The 22,894-nt window shown below is 43.9% G+C and overlaps 1 protein-coding gene across 3 annotated transcripts in view; it reads right to left on the bottom strand.

Moving 5' to 3' along the window:
* Positions 1 to 1,162: 1,162 nt before the first annotated feature.
* LOC146798508 (cytochrome P450 2F2-like) overlaps positions 1,163 to 22,894 on the bottom strand; it is a 528,068-nt gene continuing 506,336 nt past the window's right edge. For all 3 annotated transcript variants that reach the window (XM_085625796.1, XM_085625797.1, XM_085625795.1), the window contains 3 exons: positions 21,755 to 21,942; positions 18,949 to 19,090; positions 1,163 to 2,428 (listed from right to left, as the gene is read on the bottom strand). In XM_085625796.1, the coding sequence (XP_085481922.1) occupies positions 2,247 to 2,428; positions 18,949 to 19,090; positions 21,755 to 21,942 (512 nt within the window). In that variant the 3' untranslated portion in view covers positions 1,163 to 2,246. The remainder of the gene's footprint in view (positions 2,429 to 18,948; positions 19,091 to 21,754; positions 21,943 to 22,894) is intronic.

The following is a 22,894-nucleotide window of genomic DNA, read 5'->3' as shown; positions in this document are numbered from 1 at the left end:
TTCCTGTGAAATACAGGTATTAGAAGAAAATGTGCCATAGATGGGCATTTTCTGCTGAAATTACTCGCCTTCTACTATCTCGAGTAACTTTCCAATTCAAAATATACTGTCACTTGGAAAATTCATGCAAGATACAGGCCTCAAACATTTTGAAAACCTTGCATTAGTTCACATAATTTCCCCAAAACTTCCAGTGGAAAAATACACATGTTGCCAATAAATCAAAAGAGTCACAATTCATTACATTTCAGAAAGTAAAAGGTTGGTGTTCAATACCCTCTGAGGTATATTGACATTTTGTTTTGAATGGACTTGTTGGCATAAAATATTTTAAACTGAAATAGCAGTAATGTGAAGGCATTGCCAAGCTATTTTCCGAAAGAGAGTAAAAAAAGCAAAATACATCAACATATCACAAGATTTCTACCTCAGCATGGGGGGGATTTGTTGAGCCTCCAACTATTGCTGGCAAGACATTATGCTCTCTTGCATAATTTCATAGTTTTGTGCACAAGTGCTGTACCAACCACATAGAAGCACTGCACTGCTTACAACCCATAAAGTATATAAGAACATTGGTGTGCTTAAGAGCGACCGTTACCTGTGAGGGTGAATTTCATGGTGCATTTGTCTTCAAAAGGTTATTGTCTTGCACATTCATCTGGGCTCATATTTGACACATAATACTCGATACATGGCCTTGCACGCAAAAACAATACTTACACCCACCCTCACTGCGAATTACTGGAACTGTTTAGCCACAGGAGCCTGAGACACATCAAATGGACTTTCATTAATAGAGCAGATCTAATATGACAATATCAGCTATAAGTAATACTAGTATTTTGGGAGGAGTCCTGGTAATAGAAGGCTTACACAATGCAGCATGGATAGAGAATATTGTGCCACTGGTTTTCAAATCTTATTCAATTGATACTGTTTCTTTAGAGCTGTGTACCTAACTTTTTGTATTGTTACTATTGACAGCCTGTTGGTACTTACACTACAGTCTTTTAGTAAGGTCATTAAAGGTTTTTCCCCGATGATCGTATGGACCTTTGTTGTTTGACTTGAAGTAATGTAAGGGAGAAGACATCAGCAGTGCATTTCGGACTTGTAAAGCCAATGTGACTACACAACAAGGACTAAGAGTCACTAAATATGGTTACATTTTAGAATATTAATCAATCCAGTATATAAACGGAGCAGACATAGATTCAATAGGTACAGCAATACAGCTGGTAAACTGAAATATTTAAGTTAATGCATAATAACATGAGATACAGAATAGTAACAGCCACAACGATATAGAAACAAAGTATAGTAAATAGGTGTTCCATAAAGAAACTTCCCTTTTCTCTTCTTGATAAATAATAACTATAGTATTATCTATCAAGGATTGTATTCAGGGAGCTTAGAAGGTGTCAGCATAATGCAGAAACTGTAACCTAGAATAAGGAATATGTTTAGCATAAAGCTTCACACTCTCAAGGGCAGTAGAGAGGACTGTCTTTCTCTAAGTCAAGAAAGAATCTGAACAACTAACTTTGGGAAAACAAATTAAGACAACTGGAGTTTCAGTTACTTTCTTTTCTTTTCTCACACAACCAGGACCCAACCAAATTATTTGTTTGGAGAAGCATCCGCACTCTCCCTTGTTTCCCACTGCATTGAAATTGAGACTGTAGATGGCAACCTTAAACATCCAATTGTCCTTGTACATGAGGAATAGAAGGCCTCTTTCGACCATTATTTCTCCATGTTCACTACCGAGTTTCCCTTCAGGCCTCACTATTGGCAGTCTAATACAAACAATATGCCTTTCTCTAGCTAATGAGAAACATGATAACTCACCTTCAAAAAGAGGTTTTCTGGTAAGACTAAGCACATTTGAACTTAGGGCAAATAAATCCAGCAGTAAGCATGAACTTCAAGTGCATTACTATACAGGTGCACAACTAACTTGGGTATAAATGCAAAAACATGAATAAATGTAAGCATGATTACATGTTTATATTGAATATTAGTGTAGTCATATATAAATCCCTAGCCTCTACAGTGATTGCATTTCATTAGTACATTTAGTTGCTGCGCTCACATTAATGAAACTAAAACACAATATAATATAATGTTGTATATGAGTTTATAATTGCATAATTATGACAACTAAAGGCTAGAGCATAAATTTCGCTGCTCCGCTACTATGATTTACAAGCAATGAATTTATTTTGTTTAGGGTAGCTGTGTTAACGTGGGATCAAGGAGAACTTGAATGACCGGGGTACGTTTGCCAAAAAAATCCCGATTGGGTGTGCGTCAATTTCTTCAGGGCTGAGGAAGGGCTTCAGTGTGAAGTTCTGTAAGATGCTCATGATATAGATAAAAATCTCCATATTAGCAAAGCTTGCTCCAAGGCATATGCGTTTTCCTACAAGAAAGAGAATGACAAGATATTAAAAGGTTTGCCAGATTCTGAACTTTCATATAGCACACATGAACTTGCTGTTCCAGGGTAAATATACTTTTGACAAGTATTAGTAAAGTCAATGGGTCTTGCCATTTGGCTTTATAAATGTAGACCAATTGATCTTGCTAATGTTTTTTTGCCGATGCTTTTCAGCCTCAGCAAAAACAAAAAAGTAGATTATTACCAATGCTGAAAATAAGCAAAAATGTGTAATGATGAACAGCATAAATGCATTATCACATATGCCTCAATGTCTTATGATGCTGTGGCTGACACAAAGTCACCACACATGCATGCTTTGCGTCTTGGTGCAGCAGTCATTTTCCTTCACTTACCATTCAAAGATGGCTGACTGCCTAGTTTGAATGGTAAATAAAAAACATAAAAAGTAAAGTGGGCCTAATTTATTATCAAGAAGTGAGCACCCTCACAGAAAAAATTGGAGCGCCTACCTCCAAAATATAGATTTGTTTGTGGTAAACAGAGGCAGAGGCAATATGTATGCACTATTCCAGTGTTTCCACATCTAAGAATAATCACCAAATGCCCTGATTTGTTTTTAACAGGTAACTCCCCATGTCCAAATGTTCCCCTTACCCCAGACACCGAGGGGCGCCTGTTTGGAATATACTCATGCTTTCTATTTCATCTTTGATTCTTTCCTATTCCAAAGCAAAGTGCAAAGTAGTAAATTGCCCAGGACACCCATATTCCAAGGGGGCCCCTGGTAAAGTAAATGGGAAAGTCAATAGTCCTTCTAAGTACAGATCCACTCCTACACACTGTGTTGCCCTGTGCAAAGTTGAGAGCTGTAGGCTTTGGGCCTGATTTAGATCTTGGCAGACGTGTTACTCCATTGCCACAGCGATGGATAAACCGCCCGCCAAAATATAAATCCTATTATATCCTATGGGATTTATATTTTGGCGGACAGGTTATCCGTCTCCGTTGTGACAAAGTAACACGCCCACCATGATCTAAATCAGGCCATCATTTGTAAACCTATACCGAAAGTGACAACTTTCACAGTTAGTAAAAATCCTAATGTAAGAGTTCAGTTTTTAGAAATTGCACCAATGCCAAGCTGAAACATACTGCTTCCAGTTGCAAAAGGAATTGGCTTAATCTATGAATCAATGGTCATTCTTTTTATTTTGGTACAGTTTGAATTGCAGGCAAAAGGGAGTTTGAGCTTTTGGTGCTCATTTCTGAATGTTTATTTCAATCTTGTCTGGCATCATTAGGACTTGAATTAGCACAAAATGTGTAATAAATCTGAATGTGTTCCAAACAGAGCCTCCCTCCCCCCACTATACATTCTTAAGAGATCTATGGAATGAGGCACTGTTAGAGTCCACTACAGACCAAATATTTTCTAGTGATGAAGTCACGGAAAACACAGGTAGGTACCAGCAAAAGAACTTTATCTGCAACAGAGACTGCGAAGCAGCCAACAGAACAGGCAACTTCATTCAACTGCTCAACATATTCAAACCCAGCATTCAAGGTTCTGTTGTGGAATGCACACACACAAGTACCCGCGAGGGGTGAGCATTCCACACCAGAGGAACACGCAGTGAGGGAAGCCTCTACATTAACCCCCCCAAATGTTTTTTTTTTTAAAGAACCCAGAACCAGGAGAAATAAAGGGGGAAGCAAGGATAGACAGGAGGGGGGAAAGGGGAGTGAGCAGATGTGCACATGAAAAGAAAAACAAGGGAAGGCGGACACAGAAAGGAACAAGAGAGCCAAATTACTGACATCTCATAGGAACAGAACGGCGTCTAGTGCTCCTACGCAACTCCAGAGTGAGAGGAGCATCTGATTGTTTTTCAATAGACTCATCAGCAGAACTGCTAAACAAGCGACAGGTGGGAGTATATCCAGTCAACTTAACAACCCTAGACAAGTTCCACTAATGTTTTTGTTCACCCTAACAGCATTTCCACAAACCCTGTCCACAACCATGGGCTCGGAGAACATAGCATCTCCTTTTTTGGTGTGACAGGAACCTTCACACGCACAGTGTACCCATCAACAAATGTACAAGGAACCATTCTTCTCCTAGCACCAAAATAAGACTTTTGGCGTAACTGACCTTTGGAGACATTTTCCCTGACAAGGTCAACCATACCCACAATGGCATCCATCTTCACACATTTAGACATCCTTCCATGACACAGCTTGGAGGAAGGCTTCCTTCTGCGCAACAATTTAAAATGGACACCTTGGTGCATGAGTGGGGAGTGGTTCGGTAGAACCATAGCACTGAGCGCACAGCATTCTGAACGATGCACTTGCTAGCAACAGCCCATTGTACACAGTTATTCAAAACCCTTTTCATTCGTTCTAAAAGGCTGTAAGTTTGTGGGTGATAAAGAGAACTCTTGGAGTGAGCAACACCACCTTGCGCTAAAAAAGCTTGGAATTCCTGACTGGAAAACTGTACCCTGTTGTCAGAAACAATGGTAGTGGGAAAACTCTACCCCAGGAAAATGTCCGTGAGAAAATTGATGACATTTTTGGAATTCAGATCGCCAAAGAAACGAATCTCGGGCCACTTGGAATAGTATTCAATGGCAACAACAGCAAAGTGAGAGGAGGGAGGAAGAAGGTTGAAAGGACCAACCAGATCAACACTGATTTTCACAAGCATAAGTCTGGCTCTAGACGCCTCTCACCTTTGGACTGTGAAATAACCATGTAAACCCCCCCCCCCCAAACCCTCCTCCATCTCATTGTAGGTTTCTAGATTGAAGCTTATATCTGGATTTCCATTTGACATTGAGCTATTGATTGCTGACGATTATTTCTAAAATTAGGTCTAAACCCCATTGGTCACAGTGCATGAAAGAAAAAGGACTATTCTACTTTATTAACGTCTTCAGGCATCTGAGTTCAACTGCACCATTAACCCTTTCTCCACTTTTGAAATTTTAATGCAATTTCAATTGTGGAGCAATTTTTTATTGTTTAATTTCATTAGAATTAAAATATTGAAATGAGTCCCAACATACATTTTTTAGAAGATCTGACTCATTTATCCCACATGGAATATGTGACAACACAGGACCAGGTATAGAAATCTGCATTTGAGGATGGGCCACACGGTTAAGTCTGGCTCAAGACGCTGCTCACCTTTGCACTTTGAAATAGCTCTGTAGCATCACTCTGATGCACTTTTTTTTTAATATGATAGCGGCTGACATCATCCCTGTGGCTTATACTAAATATAGCGCTGCATAATTTGCCCATTTACGCAAAACAGCGCTTTGAATTTTCATGCAATGCTGTGATGCTGGATTTTTGTAAATCGGTGGCTTAGTTCGTAATCTAGCAGAAATAGAGTCCTATCTAATGCGTAGGGAGTAAATCATACCCAATTTCAAATAATCTGATATTTCCTTCAGTCTAACCTGCCTCTCTGTGAACAATCATTGCAATTGTTAGGCTGTTTAAAAAATCGTTTTTGTGGAATATTAATTCTTCTGCACACACAGAGCTCTATAAAGGATTACAAATTCAGTGCTAATGTCTTGTTCAGAAGTGGCCATACAATTTTCTTTCCTGAACTATTAGTTGGATTTGGAGCGTTAGCCTTCTTCAGATGTAGGAAGCCAAATGTTTTACATTTGTCTTTCTTCAAACCGCAGCTTCATGTAAAAAATTGAAAAATCTGATTTCGACTGTAATGTTTGCTTACCTAAACTTCCAGTCTTTCAAATTTAAGCTCCAGTTGTAAAATCAAACTGAAGTAAATTAACATAAAGTAAGATGCTGATTGGTAGAATTAATGAAACAAGAAACCGTTTGATCATTGATATGGATAGTCTTAAAACAAATAATGGCTGATTTAGGTGTCTTAATGGGCATATGCATTCATGAGGATCCATGTTTGACCCTTTGGTGGCAGGTTCCAGTGTCAGTGGATCAATTTAACCTTTCATCCTTCTGAGATCACTAAAGTAAACACCACTCAGATGAGTAACAAAAAAACATCTGTTCTTCAGCACCACGATACCAGGATGAACATGTCCTTTTATTTAGAATGTATTTAAGAATATGTGATATGTTAGACTCGGAGACAGGAGGAAATAATAATTTATATGTGAAAGAGAGTGCGCTGGTATTCACACTGCTGCCAAGACATTCTGCCTCATCAAGGAAGTGGCTGAAGCCAGGCAGGCTACAAAATTACTCTGAGACCTGTAGTAAAGTAACAAAAATACTTTTAACTGAAAGCAAAGAAAGCAGAGAATGGTAGTTCAGCTAAACTCAGAATTGCACCAAACATTGACAGGAAGATAAGCAGTAACTTTTAGTAAATATCCCAATCAACTACTTCTTCAAGTGCATCAAGTTGGAGATTTTTTACTTTGTTCTTGGGGCCTCCCATTTCTAATAAGTTATGTCCATTAACACATTCATGATAAAACCTGCTACCTGAACTTTACCTGTCCTGCCACCTCAAGAGCGTGCGCACCCCACCCACATGCACGCACAAACATGTGCACACACACACCCACACACATACACACACACACACGCACATATGAACACACATTGATGCAGAACAAAGAAAAAGCACTGCAACTAAAAAGAATTTCAGGGGCATATTCACAAGGAGCTATCGCCGCATCAGCGGCACTTTTCTGCTGCTAATGTGGTGATAATTTTATTGCCCTATTTCCAAGCTGTCGCTAATAGTAGTTAGCGACAGTTTTTAGGCGAAAACGTCCATTGTAAAGATTGCCACTTCTGTTAGCGATAATTATATGCAGGAGAGTCGTTCCCATGCAAAAACGGCAGCAAACCCCACTACTCCATATTCACAAGGGGATCCTTGAAGCTCTGATGACCAAAAAAACTGTCTCTAACTGCAGTTAGAGTCAGTTACTTAAGACCAGAAAATAGCTGGTCTTAAAAATGGGGATAACACTTGGGGCCTCATCTCAGCAGGTTTTGGTGCTGGACAGTGCTGCAAGCAATGTTGCAGCGCTGCCCTGTGACAAAACTACAGTGCAGGAATGTGCACTGCTGGAGCAGAGTTTTCTATTGAAAATTTATTGAGATTTAAGCTCCAGTTTTTGTTTATATGTCATGATTAAAATTACTGATTTATAATCATTAATTATTAGTTTTGTTTAAAGTCTTGATTAACCAACATTACTAATGAGAGAATTACACGCGGGAATGCATTTATGTTGCTTTACTAACATGTGAACTAAATTGGTGAGCGAATTAAATTAGATATGTGTGGTTAATGTGCTATTTTGTTATTTGTTTAAAGCGCAAACGCTTTTAAAAATAACGTGCTTTAATGCTTCTTTGTGTCGCAGATGGCTAGGTAATTACATACACATGGGGGTATTAGTGGGGATTAACACTGTATAATCATTATGATGTGGTAACGTTGTTTTGTGTTTCTTTTAATTAAGATGGTCCGTTTTGGCCTAAACCAAGATGGCCGCTATTTACAGCCTGCACTCGAGTGATTGAAATGTGACGAGAGGCCTTGCTGAACATGGTTGAAAGTCACCTGACCATGGCTTCTGGCTGAATTAAAAGTTTCCGTGAGGACAGCAGCTCGAGGCTTGCTGCCAAGTGCCCTTGGAGAAGAATAAAGCCACAATGAACTGTGATAAATTTGCGGTGGCTTCGCTATGGTTCCAAGGAAAAGCATTCATGAATGTATCGTTTCCTAACTTGAGTTTCCTTCTTCCGTGTTTTAATTTTTGTGATTTTTGTGAGCGGAGGTTTTCCAAATGGTGCGAGTATACATCCTTTCCTGCTCGCTCTGCTCAGCGGCTCAACGGACGTTTAGAGTTTGTTTGTTACTTTTATTTCGTTAGTTTTGTTATAAATAATGTTAGACTAGAGAGGGTCTAAGGCCACTTCTTCCTGAACCTATGCTCGTGAGGATCGATGCTGATCGAGAGGACGGCGACTCGGTAGACTTTACTGAGAGACCTGTCCTGACCCATTTAGCTAGAATAGGTAACTATGAGAATGAAGATCTTGCTAATGATTGACTTTCATTTGAACTAATTTAGATAAAAGATAACCTTTGTTTGAATATCAGTGTTGGGTGGTTATTTCTTTGTCATTTATTGAGTTCTGAATGTATTCCCTGTGTTTAAAATCATGACTCAGGACATATCTCTATGGTCACATTGACCTCGCACTGGATGCAGATTGGTATAGGTTTCGCTCATATATACAGTGTGGATAGAGTAATAGTAATGAATGTTAGTGTGATGGGCCCTAGCGTATGATGAGTGTATGTGCGTACGACTGTAGATTTACTTTGTCCGTGGAAGTAAGGAGAATTTATATGCGCCGATCTGCAGCAGTTTCCTGGTAGCAGTATGATGGTTAGAGATTATTGTCTTGATCTGATAGATTGCTTGTACATAGGCTTTTGATTCATTGATTTATTGATTGATGTTGGTATATGTACTAATACTATATGTTGAGGTCGTCGTATTGAGTTTTATGTAGTGTGTACGGCTTCTGGAACGTGGGGAGCTGGTGACGGTTTTGTAGTAGGGCAGAGGGAAGTGAGTGCTGCTCTCGGGAAAAACGGTATTGTTGGCCCTGTACGTATGCGGGGGAAAACGTGTGACAATTGAAGTTGCGCGTCACATTGTCTGGGTTTGGAATCAGTGACATCGTCGTGTGTTACTACTAGAGACATATTTTCAGTATAAAAGGAGTGCGTATGGTAGCGAAGGTTATCTGTGAGACTCTGGTCTTAAGTCCCAGGGATCCGTAAGGTTCGCCGTTAAAGCTTATCGCTGGAGAAGTAATAGGTATTCTCTGAGCTTGTCTGAAGGACTGGGCAGAGGTAAGCGCTGCTTGGTTAACGTGTGTTATAATTCTGTAGTGGGACAGACTGCTCGCTGTTCTCGGGAAAGGCAGGATTCTGTGTGGGTGTGCTATATTTTTCTGGTGTGAAAGTGCGTGAATGAATGAGCATTTAGTTGATTGTAAGACTCTTTGGAGCAGTCCTAGAGGAAACAGTTAATGGATGCATGTTTGAAGGGCAGAGTAGAGGGATGTGCTACTGTGTCAACGAAAGTAATAATTCCGTAGTGGAGCAGAGGTAAGCGCTGTTCTAGAGAGAAGCGGGATTCTTGTGAGAAAGAATTTTCTTTACTATTCTGTGGTTAGCGAAGCAGACAATGGAGATGTTTATATGTTGTAACTAATAAATTTTGTAGAATCTGAGACGAAGTCTACTGAAAAGGCTTTGTAAAGGAGGGGTAGACGAGTGACAGGAGACAGAGCAGAAGCGTCTGCAGCGACTACTGACGTCAGAGACAGACCGCGCTGTGATTGGGTAGTGGATCAGAATAGTGCACGCGTTGGGATTGGTGCGTTAGTGTGAGTCGCGCTGTTATTGGACAAAAGATCGTAGAGTTGCGGAAGGGACTAGAGAATAGTGGTAAACGTTAAAATGTATTACCAACCGGAGGAAAAGAAGAAGAAATCCTTGTTCGGTAAAATTAAAAGGTGGTTCGACAAGGATAAAAACATAATAACTAGAGAAGGTGAATTGCTACCTCCTACGAGAACTCCTGCATCCTTCATGGTTGCGAAATATGGGTATCATACCTGTATATGGTTAGATAACTGGGCTGAGTACACTAAAGAGGATGGTGTTTTAGCGTTCCCGGAACATGGTTCATTTAATCTGGCCGTGTTGAGAAATTTACGGGAAAAAATGATGTGTCTAGAGCCTAGACCAAGGCCGACACTGTTCGAGGCGTTGGTGGAATGGGAAGATGAGGTGCATGAGCGAGAAAAGCAGAGGAGTGGAGGCAATTACAAGTATATGTTCGGGAGAAAATATGATCGTGAAACTCATCATGATCGAATGAGGAGATGGCGAGATGCTAGTATGTCAGAGGGATTATATCCTATGAGGACAGTTGACGAGAAGTAAGAGAGGAAGGGTACGGAAAAGGTGCCTGATGCAGAAGTAAGAAGGTATGGGTCTAATGATTATGAGGATGAGGTCTTAGATGACATGATTTACAAGAGACCACCTCCCTATAGACCAGAACCAGAAGAGAGCACGCCAGTTGCTACTCCAATAAGAGATACTTTGCGAATTGTGAAAACTGAGGTTATGACACCTGATTTGAAAAGTGGTAGCTCTTTCATGGAAAGGGAAAGAGAGAGAGAGCGGGAGAGAGAGAATCGAGTCAGTGACGAGAAAACAAGAGAATTAGCCAGAACCACATCTGAGCTGACTGAGAAAATTAGAGAGCTGACGAAAAATCTGGAAGCTGTTACAGTGCCTGTAACCATAGGTCCGGTTGTGCCTATTTTTGATAAGCAAAGAATGGGTGAAAATGGTTTGACAGTTCCCTATGTTGGAAATGGTTTGGTTGGTACTTGCTCTTTGGAGGAATCAGGAATGAGAACGGGAGGAAATAATTTGAGACAGTCGAGACATGACACATGTAGTGGAGGATCAGATGTGCAGCCTAATTCAGGATTGAATACTGGTTGTTTGGGAGGAACGATTTTGGAACCACAGAGGATGGCAGAACAAGTGGGTGCAGTGAAAAGATCTACTGAAATAACAGCTGAGGATTTGAATGATTGGTTGAAAGTTCTTCAAAAGAAGGATAAAGATTCACAGGCAATTGATGTAGCCAGATTACGCATAGAACTGGAGGAGTTTATTGCAGGAACAATTCCTACAGATATACTGAAAAATCATCATGATGTAGAGTTGTTATTCATGTGCAAGAGTATCACCTGGAGGGCTAAGAGTACACATGACAGGTTAAGAGCAATAGAGAGTGAACAAGGAGTTGACATGGATAAGGTGAAAGCTTTGCAGAAGCCTTACAGGGTGGATTTCACCGATAAGGATATTGAGAATCTAAATGGTGCTGGCAGAACAGGACAGATTAAGGAAATGATTGCCTTATTGTGAAAATGGGGTGATGTGGAAAGGTGGAAGGATAGGTGGTACAAGAAGAGGGAAGATTCAGTGGACAGGACTTACTCAGCTTTTCCCATGAGAGAAAAAGAAAAAACAGTGGATGCTTATCCTATGAGAGAGATTCCTGGAGGAGGATATGTACATGTCTCATGGCCTAGACAGGATATTTTGTCATTTACGAATGATTTCCCTCGACTGAGAGAAAAGCCCGTCGAGTGGTATAGGCAGGTAGACAGGTTTGTGAAATTGTCAAAAGTGCTGTGGATTGACCTGAATAGTCTGTTTGATATAATTGTTCCGGCAGACTTGTGGGCAGAGTGTAAAATAGTTGTAGATTGGCCTGCTAAGGAGTATCCAAGAGATCCGAAAACAGGAGCACCAGATCCAGAGGTGATGAAGAAGTATGACCAAGTTATTGTGTTCCTGAAAAATAAAGTACCCCCGAAAGAGACAGACTGGGTTAAAATAGATCGAACACATCAGGAAGCGAAAGAATCAGTTCATGCTTTTTATGAAAGGCTGATACTGGCTTTTAAACAGTTCAGTGGAGATGAACACCTGGGTGATAAGGATTTGAGTCATTTTGTATACAGATTTGTATATGGCTTGAGACCTGAAATCAGTGAAAGAATACGTGAGCATACAGTTGATTGGCAGAGTAAAAAGATTGATGAAATCTTGAGACATGCAAAGTACTTCAGTGATGAGATTGAGGCAAAACAGAGAAAGCTGAAAGAAAAAGCAATGTGGGCACAGGTGAAAGTTGCAGAGAGACAAGAAGCACAGTTGGTGGAACAGGCAAATAATCCAGGAAATAGGCCCAGATATGCAGGAAAGGGAAAGGGGGATCTAGAAGAAGCAAAGAAAAAGTTCCCTTGTCACAACTGTGGACAATTGGGGCATTGGAGATCCGAGTGTACCAATCCACCATTAGTGAGTAATGAGAATAAATCCTTGAATCAACAGGTGCAGAACGAGGTGTGTAATCATCAGCAGCAACAGCAGAAGGTTGTCAGACAGCAGAGTCAAGAGCCAAAACCGCCCTTGCCGCAGAATAGAGGGTCCCAAAAGTATAACCAGGACTCGGGATTCAATAAGATAATGCACATTCCTGGGCCCCAGTCATGAAAAGTGCTGCAGCACTGCAACAAGACAGCGTTGCAACACTACTCACTACGCCCTTCTTGCAACAGCATGGAGGCGCTGTATTCACGGGACAGTGCTCCATGACGCAAGTAATGACAGATATGTCAGGAATCCAGACGTATCTGTCTGCGCTAAAGTCACGCTGTGCTGCAATCGTGTCACAGCCATGATGCAACTCCATCAATGCATGGGGCCAGCCTATCCCTGTGGTACTGCGTCACCCTCACGCCTGCCATCAGGAAGGCAGAAGGTACTGACGCAGTGCCGTTCATGAGGGGTGCCCGAATGTTGGCGGTGTTAGACATCCATCGGTGGTGGTTGTGCGCTGCATGTCATCATTTGGATGCTTTGGTGAAGTGTTGGTGCGGAGGGAGTTGACGAGACGATCTTCGGTGGCCTTGATCCAGCTGCGAGGGGGTGCGATGATGGCGGTGGCGTCCGGTGGCCAAGGTGATGACGTGATGTTACCAATGATGGTCGGTCCAGGAGAGTCCGGTGTTGTGGCAGTAGTTCAAGTTCCCGCTGGCAGAGGTGACGTGCTCGACCGTGTGTCCGGTTAGGTGGCTTGTTGAAGTGACTTGCTGCTTGCGTCTGATGTAGGGGACCTTCCCCGGGAGGGGGTGGTGTCCTAGTCACTGGGGTTGTCAAGGTGGAACATGAGTTCACCAAGTAGGATGTTGTCGGTGGATGGGAGACCCTGGGGTGCAATGGGGTCTACAATGGAACTGGAGAATGGGGGGCCATTGCCCGGGGGGCCTGCACATGACGGTGCCGCAGAGGATGTGCTTGGGCTTGGTCTGGATTTGGGAGTTGAGGTGGTCCTTGGTCACCCTTGGGTCATTAGAGTGCGTGGTCAGTCGGAGTGTGCTTCTGTAGTTGATGGCAATGCCTCCTCCTTGATGCTCGGGGTGCTCCTTGCGGGTGAAACTGCAGCCGTCAGTGATGGCGATGTCCGGTCCGGAGCAGAGGTTGGCATCCAGGGTTGATGGCGAGGAGGGTGCTGGCGTCGTAGCGGTGGAGTGTCCAAGAGGAAGGCTCCTTGGTACAGAGCGCGGTCCAGGGGCAGGCAGACGCAAACAGCATAGCCCATGGGTTGCTTTTGGCACAGTAGACAACCATTGCAACGCAGGCAGTACATTGTTAACAACGCAACGCTGACAACGCAGGTGCCTTTACATCGCATTTGACTACAACGCATTGTGAGGTCAGCAATGGGGTAATTTAAAGTTTTTCGGGTGGGTATGGGTTTCGGATGTAAAATATGGAAATTGGGGGGTGTTTTGTGGTAAAACATGGAAATTGGGGTGTGTTTTGGGGTAAAATATGGAAATTAGGGTGTGCATTTGGGTCAAATTTGATTTTTGGGTGTGTTATGGGGGCTTAAAAAGGAATTCCAGGGTTCACGGTTGGGTTTGGGGTGCAAAGGTTAGTTTTGGGTCGCACTCACTGAAGTGGGAATAGTGATATTAATGTCTCCGCTATGCAACACCTACTCTACTGTTGCAATGTACCGAGTATTAGTATGCATTGGAATGGAATGCGATGTTATGGCATGCGTCGCAACTACGTATGTGCCTTTGGCACACGAGTGGTATGCCCACTGTGCATGGGCGCACAGCTTCCACCATTGAGAAGTGCTGGGGGGGCTGGACAGCAGTGAGGAGGTAAACACGGCCCCCTGTTCTCATCTATTCCCGCCTCCCAGCTGATCGTTCCTCCCCTCCTACTAAATGTCTGCCGCAGCGTGGTGGCATGCAGCAGGCGTGCCGCTGGCGCACGGAAGTCAAGCCCGTCTGCCCCCATTCGCGACCCGACCGCGACCAGCGCCAGGACCTCTGGATCTCGAGCCACCCACTGCTACAGCACAGCCACCCTCCACGCTCTCATCCCCAGGAAACTCAGAGACTGCCAACAGGCCACGCCAAACACGACCCACAGCCAATTCTTCTGCCTCCACTGCCGCCTCACCTTAACTACCATCCCTTGCATCAATTCTATTACTCCCCGACGCAATTGCTTAGATATGGTCTCAGAACGCATGACAAATGTCAAAGATGTGGCGCTGTACACGCAGATTTCCTACACCTAGTGTGGGCATGCCCTCAGATACACACATACTGGCAAGAAATAATGGATGCAATAACGAGTATGCTGGCTGAACTAGTGCCGAGCACTCCTCTGGCGTGTTTGTTGGGGATATATAAACTAAAGCCCGTGAAGAAGCGAAAATTCCTAGCGGTATCCCTGCTTCTGGCAAAAAGACAGGTGGCAATTAGATGGGGCAGCAAGCGCCCCCCTAGGTTCAAGGATTGGCTGGTAGACATGACATACTGCAGGGAAACTCTGGAGGTTTATGCGGAAGAACTACCACAAGCATCAAGGCCCGGGGATTTCTGGGAATCGCTAAGGCAATACCTTCAGCAAAGACAGAGTGATGAGTAAGGCAAGTTTGGAGATTTGAACAACCTCTGTACGAGATGGGCGGAGAGGACTGGGTATATTAAGGGGGGGGGAGTATGAACATGGGCCTGTTATCTAAATGCACTACACCGGGGTGAATAATGGCATGTAATTGTTATAATGTGTGGGAGGCCTTCCTGGCCAATAAAAAATGTCAAGGTACTGGTGACCGATTCAATACACCTGCAGATAAATGTCTTCATATGTATATTTAATTTCTGTACAACACAAACTGTAAGATTGTACTGTGTGAGAGAGATCACCTACCGGACCAGACAAAATAAGCACAAAAAAAAAAACTACCACCCCAGCCTCCAACACAGCCGATGCCAGCACCGGCGACACCCTAAGATGCATCCTCCTCAGCGTGCACTCCGTGCACAAACACCCCGTGACCTTACTCGCCGCCACAGATGACATCCACACCCTCTTGGATCAAGGCCACTCTGCAGGCCTCATCCTACTCGACCTTTCTGCGGCCTTCGACACCGTCTCCCACCACACACTAGTTGCCAGACTACACAACGCCGGCATACAAGGAACAGCCCTAGACTGGATCCGATCAGTCCTCACCAGAAGAAGCCAAAGGATCAGACTGGCACTCTTCCTCTCTGATCCCACGTAAATCACCTGAGGAGTCCTACAGGGGTCATCTCTGAGCCGACCCTCTTTAACATCTACATGTCCCCCCTCCCCGACATCGTCCGACACCATGGCCTCCACAACGTATCCTATGCTGATAACACCCAGCTCATCCTCTCCCTCACCAAAGACCCCACCACCGCCAGACTCAACTTCCAGAAGGGTATGCAAGATGTCACAGTGTGGATGACTGACAGCTGCCTGAAGCTCAACACCGAGAAGACAGAAGTCCTTGTCCTTAGAACCACCCCTTCAGCATGGGAAAACACCTGGTGGCTGACCGTCCTTGGAAGTCCACCTACCCCCTCGGACCATCCCAAAAACCTTGGCTTCTTACTCGACTCATCCCTCACCATGGACCGATAGGTCAATGCCGTCACCTCCAGCTGCTTCAACACCCTCCGCATCCTCCGCAAGACCTTCAAATGGATCCCCCTGGAGTCAAGGAAGACAGTCACTCATGCACTCATCACCAGCAGACTGGACTATGGAAACGCACTGTACTCCGGCATTAACAAGTCTCTCCTCCGCAAACTCCAAACATTACAGAACACCGCCGCCAGACTCGTCCTCAGCATCCCCCAGCACGGACACATCAGCCAACACCTACGAAGACTCCACTGGCTCCTCGTGGAAGAAAAGAGTCACCTTCTAAGTCCTCACTCACGCCGACAAATGCCTACACAACAACGGACCCAAATACGTCAACGACAGAATCAACTTCCATGTACCCAAAAGAAACCTCCGATCTTCCAACCTCACACTGGCTGAAAACCCATGCATCTACAGAGCCAGAGCGGAAGATCCTTCTCCCACATTGCAGCCAAGACCTGGAACGAGCTACCGGCAGACATCAGACGCGCCCCCTCCCTGAACACCTTCAGGAAGACCTTCAAGACATGGCTCTTTGGCTAACAGATCTTTGAACTCCCCCCCTTGCCCCTTGAGACCCTCACGGGTGAGTAGCTTGCTTACAATTCCCCTGATTGGTTGATTGATTGAGTTATCTTCATGTGAAGATTGTTCCTCTTCTGCACTGCTTGGGGCAGTGGGGCAACGCTCTTCCACCATTGCGGAAGTGCCACTACTGGTGGTGCATCATCTAGGTGTGATAGGCCTGAGCGACTCGCCCCCGGCCCTCCTGCGCTACGCGTCCCACCTTCTCCTTATCTGGACATTGACACTGTGGTGCAATCCACTCTCTCCAAATCTGTGACTCAGCCAGCAGGAGCCTCAGCCAGGTGTGATTTCACTAGGCTGGGTACAGCAGTCGCCGCCTAGTCCGCGGGTGGACCTCCCAATGCAAATGATGCAGAAGGGCCCCCTTAGGCGTGAAGTTGCAGCGCTCCCGCCACACAAGTTTGGCGTAGCACAGGTGGATCACTCTCCACAGCATACGGCCAGTCCAACATCATCGGGCCTGTGATGCAGGGAGACGGCACACAGCGTAGGTAATCCCCTTCGTGCACCCAGGTGTAGTGGTGGATCGTAGTATGCGATGCGGACCTCACTATGTTGGTGCACAGTCGCGCCTCTACCATTAACAGCTCCAAGGGTCGCAAGGCTGTCTTCTCACACGGGTCAGCAACTTGTCAGACTTCAGCACCACGTACGGGCGATCGTCACGCCTCAATGTCTACCGCCACGGCTCATCAACTCCACAGCTCCTCCACATCCCACTCCAGGCTCCAGACGCTGGACCAGCAAGGCATCCAGGCTTCAGACACAGGTCCAGTGAGGCATCCAGGCTCCAGACGCAGGTCCAGCGAGGCATCAGGCTCTAGACGCAGGTCCAGAGAGGCATTCAGGCTCCAGGCGCAGGGCCAGTGAGGCATCCATGCTCCAGATGCAGGTCCAGCGAGGCATCCAGGCTCCAGACGCAGGTCCAGCGAGGCATCAGGCTCGAGACGCAGGTCCAGAGAGGCATTCAGGCTCCAGGCGCAGGACCAGTGAGGCATCCAGGCTCCAGACGCAGGTCCAGCAAGGCATCCAGGCTCCAGGTGCAGGTCCAGCAAAGCATCCAGGCGCAAGGCGCAAGGCATCCAGGCTCCAGATGCAGGTCTAGCAAGGCATCCAGGCTCCAGACGCAGGTCCAGCAAGGCATCCAGGCTCCAGGCGCACGTCCAGCGAGGCATCAAGGCTCTCATCCTGATCATCCTAGATATTGGCTGGCTGGCAGGGGTTGTTGATGTGTGCTGCACTTGGCCCTGGCTGCTCCATTCTGCATTTTATTGGTTTTTATGCCTATTATATATTGGAGGTTGACTGATAGGCTATTTTTTGCATTAGAGGCAAAAAAAAACTCACGTTGGGCTGACTAACATGAGTTTTTTTTGCCACTAATGAACCTATCAGTAGTTTTCGCCAACTAACGCCGGATTCCCTATCGCCATCACACTGATGTTAGCTGATACTATTGCCATGTAGCGACGGCTTGTTAATACACTGCTAACACGGGAATAGTTTTCAGAGTTAGGCGGCGATAAAAAAATTGCTGCTAACTGGCGTTTGCGATAGGAATCGCCGGTCTTTGAGAATATCCCCCTCAATCTACTAAACTTTTGCATGGGTTCCCGTGAAATGCAAGGCATAGGACTTGATTCACAAAGGTAGACTTACACTCCTGTCTAAGGGGCATATTATCAAGCCAGGCGATAACATTATCGCCGCTTTAGCGGCAGAAAACTGCCGCTAAAACGGCGATAATGGGCTTGATAATATGCTCTATGGAATTCCAATTGAAGCCCATGTTAGATGTGAAGGACGTCTAACATGGGCTACAATTGGAATTCCATAGAGCATATTATCAAGCCCATTATCGCCGTTTTAGCGGCAGTTTTCTGCCGCTAAAGCGGCAATAATTTTATCGCCTGTCTTGATAATATGCCCCCAATTGTACTACTGTTAAGTATTCACAAAGTACGCTTTACAACTGCTAATAATTAGGTGTGTGGAGTTCCCGCACACAGAGACGCTGCAATCGGGGCAGAGAAATCTGCACACCTAAGTATAGAGAGTGCGTAGTCGTAAAACTCAGCATATAGTTTTCGAATACCAAAAAGTAGTAAATTCACACAAAAGTGTAAGCTTACCTTTGTGAATCAAACCCATAGAGTCTATTTACTAACCATTTCAAAAGTCTGCTTGTCAAGGGCTAAACTGCAGTTTGTCATGCGGACACCCATGCAAACTTTAAGAAATGTGCACGCAGGATGAAAAGCACTACCTGTAAAGAGGTCTTTATTCTCAGAGACTGAAATCTGACTCATACCTGTAGAGAATGGCATGAAGGCCGGATTCAACTGGAAGCAACCGTTTTCATCCAGAAAGTGGTTGGGGTCAAAAACGTCAGGATTTTCATACATGGTGGGATCAAAATGCACGGAAGACAAAAGAGGGATGAATTCGGTTCCCTGAAAAACAAATAAGAGACCATCACAACACGATAATGAAACTGAATGCTCACAGCAAAAATGTGAGAACCAGGATCTTGAGATGTTCTGCACCATATGACGTTCTTTCTGTGAGTTGATTGAACTAGCATTCTGTTCTGGAATCTATGTGTCACCAGAGTATAGAAGACTGAAGATCTTCTTTATGTTTAAAAAGATTGTAAAGTTCCATTGTCGCCTGTTGGCTAACACTTCCTTTCACGCACATACAGACAGGAATGCATTTTTTTTTACCTTTCTGGCCATCTTGGCACCACTTCTTTACATTGCATACATCAATACATCTAAGAATTGTGAGGTTCAGAGTTTGTGATGCCCAATTAATGATGGAAACCCGAGGGGCATGATTTGTGGTTTGTCTGGACTGCCCCTTTTAGGGCAGGACAGGAATAATTTCCATATTGCTGGTCCTTCTTTGAAGTGGTAGAGTGAGCAAAATAAAAGGAAAAAATATTGGATGGAATATGGCTGACAGATATTACCAATGGATCAGATCAATTCTAGTTTCCATTTTACTTTTTTGGTGTGTGCCCAGATGCGTGCCCTGTAACCTACTGTACCATAGGCTCTACCCTGCAGATGATGCCCAACACGCCCAAAACATATCTGTCTCCTATTATAAACCTGGACAGAGGGATGACACCGTAACAGTTCGGGCAGACTTTCTTTTAAATGCTTGGCTTTCAGTGATCTGTTTATTATTACTGCCTGAGTGGAATATCACAGTGAGCAAACGAATGATGGAATAAAATGTGGCATAGAGTATTAAGTCGTTGTTTTGCATAAGGTCATTCCACTTATTATTCTTTTCCTCAATGTGGCATGCTTTCCTCAGTGAGTCACCTAATTGGCATTGGTATTTTCAAAAGAGAGCCCAATAACCTGCAATGGCATATACACTCAGGCTACTTTATTTTCCTTCTTTTTTTTAGAGTTTTATATAGCGCGAACTAGACCCGAGAAATCGTGTATCAGAGCGCTTCACATGAGCACCAGTTTCGTTACAAATGGACACATTAATTTTTGTTAGGCAGGGGGAGATTAAGTGATTTGCCCAGAATCACAGGATGTTGAGCGTCCTTGCCGAGACTCGAACCCTGTTCCCCAGCTTCGACGTCGACCGCTCTAGCTCCTTGTCAATGATTAGGATTTGCAAAGGCAAACACATACGGGATCGCTTGTGTTTGACGTCAGAGGGGACATGGCCCTGCAGTTCAGGCTGACTGCGCCTTTTAAACAAAAAGATGGAGCCTAATGTGACGTCCAGTAATTAACAGTGAAAGAGATGAATTCGACCATTTCCCATCTTTCTGGAGTGTGGCCAGTTCTTGTCTGGTAGTAAACCACCACCTATACCTTTAGGACTTTTTAGATCATATCAATGCCAATGTGTGCAGATTTTCTTTGGCAATCATTAGTTAACGCTTTAAGGGCCTGATGTTCAAAGCATTTTGTGATCGCAAAATCTGCAATTCAAAAAACCACTGGCTTTGCAACCACAAAATACCGTTTAAACATTTACAAAATCCATTTTATGAGACACAAGAGTGTTTCCGACTCACTAAAGAAATTTTGTGACCCTCTCCATATCATAAATAGGAGAGTAACGTATTCATGTTTTTTTACAACAATTGTCACTGCCTGCACTCTGAAATGTCTTCCCAAACTGGAAAAGTATTTTTTTTTAAATTCTTTTTAGCAGCACTATTCCCCTTAATATACACGCGCTGCTTTAAGGAAAATGCTTCCAATTCAGGAATGTAAATGTAGCGACAGAGATCCGCTGTCCGATGCAGACATAAACCTCTGCATTTGCAGGTAATCACAGGAGGTCGCAGATTGCAACCTGCCAAAGTAGTATTCATTAAGCAGGTATTTTGAATGCACAGTTTGTGATGCAACCTACCAGTACATCGGCCACATTGAATTCCCACTCGCAAACCAGTCTGTGGGCAAATTTTACTTCCCATGTTTGTGAATGGGAATAGTACATTCAGCCTTGAGTGACTGATTTGGAACTGTCTGATACTTACTCTACTATAAATATATTTTGCCATATGTGAGACTGAATGGAAATCTGTCAGAAGCACTGCATTTTATATATACATTTTGAAAAGTGCCTTGTAATTTTGCAAGATGGACATTCTATGACAGTTGTCTTAAATATTATTAAATAATAACAAGCATTACCTATATCATTTTCAGCATACATGCATTTAAACAGGCCCACCAGTCAAATCGTTAATGGTTATCACAAGGTTCTTGTTAGTAGAAAAGCTCAGATAGGTTCCCCTATATTGCTCCATGCCTGGAAAATATGAGTGGAAAATATGAGGTCAATTTAATTTTTGGGTTCCTTTTATAATTATCCCCCAGCATGAATTTAAGGCAAACATCTGAAGGAAGATACAGAAAGCCTGAAATATTTTAAATATAACATGATGTTCTTTTTTGAAGACCTGCAAAATCTCAGTTTTCCGTAGGTACTACCTGCTTACTTTTTGTCATGGCTTTAAATTACAAACATTATAAAAATTGGGATTTATGAGGGAAAAAAGTGTTGGATAGACTGAGTATCATTGACACCAATATCATTTGCACATCTCCATTAGTCCAAAGGCATACCTTCTTGAACGTGTATCCTCCAAATTCAGTATCTTTCGTCAGTGAATGTGTGAGGGACAGTGGAAATATGTCAGCCATTCTCTGAACCTCATGGATAAAGGCCTGTGTGTATGGCATGTCCTTCCTGTGCTGGAGTGATGGCATGTTGTGTCTGCCAATCACGTGATCTATCTCCAATTGCACCTTTTCTGTAAAGAAATAACATACATGGCTGCAATAACACCATGGCAACACATTTACAGAACTTCACCACTGAGCATATGCATAATTTCTGTATAGATTTATTATATGTACATTTATTTTATGTGGATCAGGATTACCTATGCCCTCCCCCACCCGGGACCTTAGTTGGTCTTGCACAATGTGTGGTTGTCGCAATGAAAAGATCCATAGTTGCTGTTAGATCTGGGGGTCTCTAGTTGGCAGAGGTAGGTACCACTGTCCAAATAGGGACCCTTACTTCTAGTCAGGGTAAGGGGGATACACTCTTTAGATAACCCCTGCTCACCCCCTTGGTAGCTTGGCACGAGCAGACAGGCTTATCAAAGGCAATGTGTGAAGTATTTGTACCAACACTCACAGTAACACAGTGAAAACACCACAAATGGGCTTCACACCAGTGTAGATAAATAAAGTACTTTTATATAAACTACACAAGACCAAAGCGACAAAAATCCAACATACACAGTTCAAGAATATGGCTTCATAAAGAGTTCTTAGCTTAGCGACAAAATCATTCACCTTAGCGTCAATTTTAGCCAACAGTACCTGATGATGCGATAGACGTTCTTAGCGGCGCTCAGGCATCAAAAAACAAGCAACAGAGTCAGTCCTGAGACCCTGGGGAGGCGAGGTGGCAACCCCGCTGCACGCAGCGGGAGTGGGTGACGAATCCGGTCTGTATGGGTTGGCTCTGCGACGATATTCGCAGCGATAAAATTCTGCACGCTAACCAGCGATGCGATGATTTTGACTGGCTCTGCGACGATCTCACCCAGCGGCGGCAGGCTCTGCGACGATGTTCGCACCAATAGAATTCTGCCCGCTAACGAGCGGAGCGGGGATCTGGGCTGGCTCTGCAACGATGTTCGCAGCGACAAAATTCGGCCCTGGTTCTGGTGTGAACCTGGGCTTCTATGG

This window comes from Triturus cristatus, chromosome 9 (assembly GCF_964204655.1).
Source record: "Triturus cristatus chromosome 9, aTriCri1.1, whole genome shotgun sequence".
NCBI lineage: Eukaryota > Metazoa > Chordata > Amphibia > Caudata > Salamandridae > Triturus > Triturus cristatus.
The sequence above is the reverse complement of the archived record's forward strand: the minus strand, read 5'-3'. Positions and strand labels throughout refer to the sequence as shown.